The sequence below is a fragment of the Coregonus clupeaformis genome, chromosome 21 (assembly GCF_020615455.1).
Source record: "Coregonus clupeaformis isolate EN_2021a chromosome 21, ASM2061545v1, whole genome shotgun sequence".
Taxonomy (NCBI): Eukaryota; Metazoa; Chordata; class Actinopteri; order Salmoniformes; family Salmonidae; genus Coregonus; species Coregonus clupeaformis.
Window position 1 is genome coordinate 43,166,396 of NC_059212.1, and position 5,000 is coordinate 43,171,395.

General features: G+C 51.9%; 1 protein-coding gene across 1 annotated transcript in view; it reads right to left on the reverse strand.

Annotated features, from left to right (window-relative positions):
• The window catches only part of LOC121535545 (collagen alpha-1(VI) chain-like), a 115,446-nt gene that overhangs the window by 90,811 nt on the left and 19,635 nt on the right, over window positions 1-5,000 (reverse strand). The window contains exons 5-12 of the mRNA XM_041842721.2: window positions 4,167-4,280; window positions 3,597-3,617; window positions 3,481-3,501; window positions 3,314-3,358; window positions 800-853; window positions 535-579; window positions 346-399; window positions 61-159 (exon numbers count right to left, since the gene is read on the reverse strand). Of these exons, the coding sequence (XP_041698655.1) occupies window positions 61-159; window positions 346-399; window positions 535-579; window positions 800-853; window positions 3,314-3,358; window positions 3,481-3,501; window positions 3,597-3,617; window positions 4,167-4,280 (453 nt within the window). The remainder of the gene's footprint in view (window positions 1-60; window positions 160-345; window positions 400-534; window positions 580-799; window positions 854-3,313; window positions 3,359-3,480; window positions 3,502-3,596; window positions 3,618-4,166; window positions 4,281-5,000) is intronic.

Genomic DNA, 5,000 nt, shown 5'->3' on the forward strand with positions numbered 1-5,000 from the left:
CACACCCTAAACCTAACACAGGACTGGGGTTTAAATTATTCTAATATTAGGAGGACTCACGTCAGGTCCTGGAGAACCTTTACAGCCGGCTAGACCAGGAAAACCTGGATCACCCTTACGTCCATCAACTCCATCTGTCCCCCGTAGTCCTTTGTCTCCCTGGAGAGAGAGAGAGAGAGAGAGAGAGAGAGAGAGAGAGAGAGAGAGAGAGAGAGTGAGAGAGAGGGGGGGACGACGACGTTAGGTCAGAGAAAGCATCCATCAATGGGAGAACAGACTTCAGAGCATTTTCTCAATAATTACAGTAAAGGTGAAATAAAATCCACCAATGGACGAGCAGCTTACCTTGTAGCCTTTATGGCCTCTCTCGCCCTTGTCGCCTCTTCCACCTCGGTCGCCCTGGAAACGAGAAAACAGTCATCATCATCATCATCATCATCATCATCATCAACAACAACAGTTTGTGATCATCGCAATACAGTTTCCTTAATGTAGAGACTGTCATGGTCATATCATGTGTGTGAGATATGGTACCTTCATTCCACGGTATCCTACAGGGCCAGGGTCTCCCAAGTTCCCCTGAAATAGAAGACTAGATCATCAGTAGAGTAAAGAGCTGGGTTAACCCATAACAGCCTGGGGAGGGGGGTTATTAACCTGAGGTTAATAACAGACCTGATTCTATAGGTTAATAACAGACCTGATTCTATAGGTTAATAACAGACCTGATTCTATAGGTTAATAACAGACCTGATTCTATAGGTTAATAACAGACCTGTGTGTGTTCACAGGTACTCACCTCTTCCCCGATGTCTCCCTTCTCGCCTGGCATCCCCTGTCTACCTGTTTCACCCTGCAGGAAGAGAGGAGAGGAAGAGGGAGGAGAAAGGAAGAGAGGGAGGAGAGAGAAAGAGAGGGAGGAGAGAGGAGGAAGGGAGGAGAGAGGAGGTAGAGGAAGGGACAGGGGAGAGAGGAGGAGAGGGAGGAGAGAGAAAGAGAGGGAGAAGAGAGGGAGAGAGGGGGGAGATAGGAGGAGAGGGGGAGAGAGGGGGAGGGGGAGGAGAGAGGAGAAGAGAGGAAAAGAGGGGGGAGAGAGGAGGAGAGGGAGGAGAGACGAGGCGAGAGGAAGAGAAGGGGGAGAGAGGAGGAGAGAGGAGAGAGGGAGGAGAGCGGAAAAGAGGGGGGAGAGAGGAGGAGAGGGAGGAGAGATGAGGCAAGAGGAAGAGAGGGGGGAGAGAGGAGGAGAGAGGAGAGAGGGAGGAGAGAGAAAGAGAGGGAGGGAGGAGAGTGGAGGAGAGGGAGCAGAGATGAGGAGAGAGGAAGAGAGGGGGGAGAGAGGAAGAGAGGGGGGGAGAGAGGAGGAGAGAAGAAGAGAGAGGAGGAGAGAGGAGGAGAGGGAGGAGAGAGGAAGAGAGGAGGAGAAAGGAGGAGAGAGGAGGAGAGAGGAGGAGCGAGGAGGAGACGGAGGAGAGAGGAGGAGAGAGGAGGAGAGAGGTGGGAGGAGGAGAGAGGAAGAGAGGGAGAGAGAGGAAGAGAGGGAGGAGAGAGGAAGAGAGGGAGGCGAGAGCAGGAGAGAGGAGGAGAGAGGAGGAGAGAGGAGGAGAGAGGAGGAGAGATAGGAGAGAGGAGGAGAGGGGTAGAGAGGAGGAGAGAGGAGAGAGGGGGAGAGAGGAGGAGAGGGAGGAGAGAGGGAGAGAGGGGGGAGAGAGGAGGAGAGAGAAGAGAGGGAGGAGAGAGGAAGAGAGGGGGAGAGAGAAGGAGAGAGGAGAGAGGGAGGAGAGAGAAAGAGAGGGGGAGAGAGGAGGAGAGAGGAGGAGAGAGAGGAGAGGGGAGGAGAGGGAGGAGAGAGAAAGAGAGGGAGGAGAGAGGAGGAGAGGGAGGAGAGAGGAAGAGAGAGGAAGAGAGGGGGAGAGAGGAGGAGAGAGGAAGAGAGGAAGAGAGGGGGAGAGAGGGAGGAGAGAGGAGAGAGGGAGGAGAGAGGAAGAGAGGGGGAGAGAGGAGGAGAGGGAGAGAGGGAGGAGAGAGGAGGAGAGGGAGGAGAGGGAGGAGAGGGAGGAGAGAGGGAGAGAGGGGGGAGAGAGGAGGAGAGAGAAGAGAGGGAGGGGAGAGAGGAAGAGAGGGGGGAGAGAGAAGGAGAGAGGAGAGAGGGAGGAGAGAGAAAGAGAGGGGGAGAGATAGGAGGAGAGAGGAGGAGAGAGAGGAGAGGGGAGGAGAGGGAGGAGAGAGAAAGAGAGGGAGGAGAGAAGAGGAGAGGGGAGGGAGAGAGGAAGAGAGAGGAAGAGAGGGGGAGAGGGGGAGAGAGGAGGGAGAGAGGAAGAGAGGAAGAGAGGGGGGAGAGAGGAGGAGAGAGGAGAGAGGGAGGAGAGAGGAAGAGAGGGGGGAGAGAGGAGGAGAGGGGGAGAGAGGGAGGAGAGGAGGAGGAGAGGGAGGAGAGGGAGGAGAGGGAGGAGAGAGGGAGAGAGGGGGGAGAGAGGAGGAGAGAGAAGAGAGGGAGGAGAGAGGAAGAGAGGGGGAGAGAGAAGGAGAGAGGAGAGAGGGAGGAGAGAGAAAGAGAGGGGGGAGAGAGGAGGAGAGAGGAGGAGAGAGAGGAGAGGGGAGGAGAGGGAGGAGAGAGAAAGAGAGGGAGGAGAGAAGAGGAGAGGGGAGGAGAGAGGAAGAGAGAGGAAGAGAGGGGGAGAGAGGAGGAGAGAGGGAAGAGAGGAAGAGAGGGGGGAGAGAGGAGGAGAGAGGAGAGAGGGAGGAGAGAGGGAAGAGAGGGGGAGAGAGAGGAGGAGAGGGGAGAGAGGGAGGAGAGAGGAGGAGAGGGAGGAGAGGGAGGAGAGGGAGGAGAGAGGGAGAGAGGGGGGAGAGAGGAGGAGAGAGAAGAGAGGGAGGAGAGAGGAAGAGAGGGGGAGAGAGAAGGAGAGAGGAGAGAGGGAGGAGAGAGGAAGAGAGGGGGGAGAGAGGAGGAGAGGGAGGAGAGAGGAGGAGAGAGGAGGAGAGGGAGGAGAGGGAGGAGAGCGGAGGAGAGGGATGGAGAGGAGTGGAGCATTAGAATTCAAGATCAGCGCTACATAATGACAACAATCAGAAACTAGCTATGAAGACCAGGTTAGTACACTGAGCTAAAGCCTAGGCATTAACCTGGGGAGCTAACACGAGTCTTCCGGTCTTCGTGTGTGTGTGTGTGTGTGTGTGTGTGTGTGTGTGTGTGTGTGTGTGTGTGTGTGTGTGTGTGTGTGTGTGTGTGTGTGTGTGTGTGTGTGTGTGTGTGTGTGTGTGTGTGTGTGTGTGTGTGTGTGTGTGTGTGTGTGTGTGTGTGTGATAGCCCCACCTTGGAGCCGAGGTTTCCGTCTGGTCCTTTGGGACCTCCTTTAGCCTGCGGACAAAACACATCATCAGTGATGTCATCATGGATCATACCACTATGTCACTCAGAGAGCACTACAACCTGTTATAAAGGTGTCATAAGGGGGGTCATAGGAGTTAGGGGTTACTTACATTGCAGTCGAAAGAACAGCACTGAAAAAAAAAGCACAGTTATAAATGGCAATAAACACATGGAACTATTGATTACTGTAGAAATAATATATATTACATAAATAGACAAGACATACCACATCCTTGGTCTCATTGGTCTGTAAGAGAAAACAGATCAGAGGTTAGAGAGACTCATTTACAATTTTAAATGATAGGAGAGGGAGGGGAGGTGAGGAGAGGAGAGGAGAGGAGAGGAGAGGAGAGGAGAGGAGAGGAGAGGAGAGGAGAGGGAGAGGAGAGGAGAGGAGAGGAGAGGAGAGGAGAGGAGGAAGAGAAGAGAAGAGGAGACGAGACGAGACGAGACGAGACGAGAGGAGAGGAGAGGAGAGGAGAGGAGAGGAGACGAGACGAGAGGAGAGGAGAGGAGAGGAGAGGAGAAGAGAAGAGAAGAGAAGAGAAGAGAAGAGAAGAGAAGAGAAGAGAAGAGAAGAGAAGAGAAGAGAAGAGAAGAGAAGAGAAGAGAAGAGAAGAGAAGAGAAGAGAAGAGAAGAGGAGGAAGAGAGGAGGAAGAGAGGAGGAGAGGAGGAAGAGAGGAGGAAGAGAAGAGAAGACGAGAGGAGAGGAGAGGAGAGGAGAGGAGAGGAGAGGAGAGGAGAGGAGAGGAGAGGAGAGGAGAGGAGAGGAGAGGAGAGGGGTGTAATACGTACGATCATATCTATGATGCTGCGTATGGTCTGTAGCTGGGTAGATCTGCTGTTGTCAGCTGCTGTGAAGTTCTGTCTGTAGCTCTGGTCTGTAGCAATCACTGACAGTCTGGTGTCCTATAGAGATCAATACAGAGATACAGAGATCAATACAGAGATACAGAGATCAATACAGAGATACAGAGATCAATATTAGAGATCAATACAGAGATCAATGCATAGATCAATACAGAGATACAGATATCAATACAGAGATCAATGCAGAGATCAATAAAGAGATCAATGCAGAGATACTGAGATCAATACAGAGATCAATGCAGAGATCAATACAGAGATCAATACAGAGATACAGAGATCAATACAGAGATACAGAGATCAATACAGAGATACAGAGATTAACACAGAGCTCAATATAGAGATCAAATCAATACAGACATTGATCAATTATCACTACATAAAGTTCTCTTTCAATTATTCGTTTCGACGTCTCACTGTGGGGATTCACAAGAATCTCCTAAGTAGCTCGAAGGACCAATCATACACGTCTGTTGGAGACAGACAGGTCGAGTGGCGAATGAGGGAGCCCCTCCCCTCATACTAAAGTGCCACCCCCTTGTCCTCTGATCATTCTCACCTCTCTTAATAAACAGAAGAGTTTTAGATTTTAGTCATTTAGCAGACGCTCTTATCCAGAGCGACTTACAGCTGATGAGTGCATACATTTTTGCTTGTAGTTCTACTAAGCACCATTTGGCTAGCTGAGGAGATGTGCCTTAGCTGCAAGGCTAGCTATCATACCCACTAGCTTTTCTGCCTGGAAGGGTAGAATTACTATAC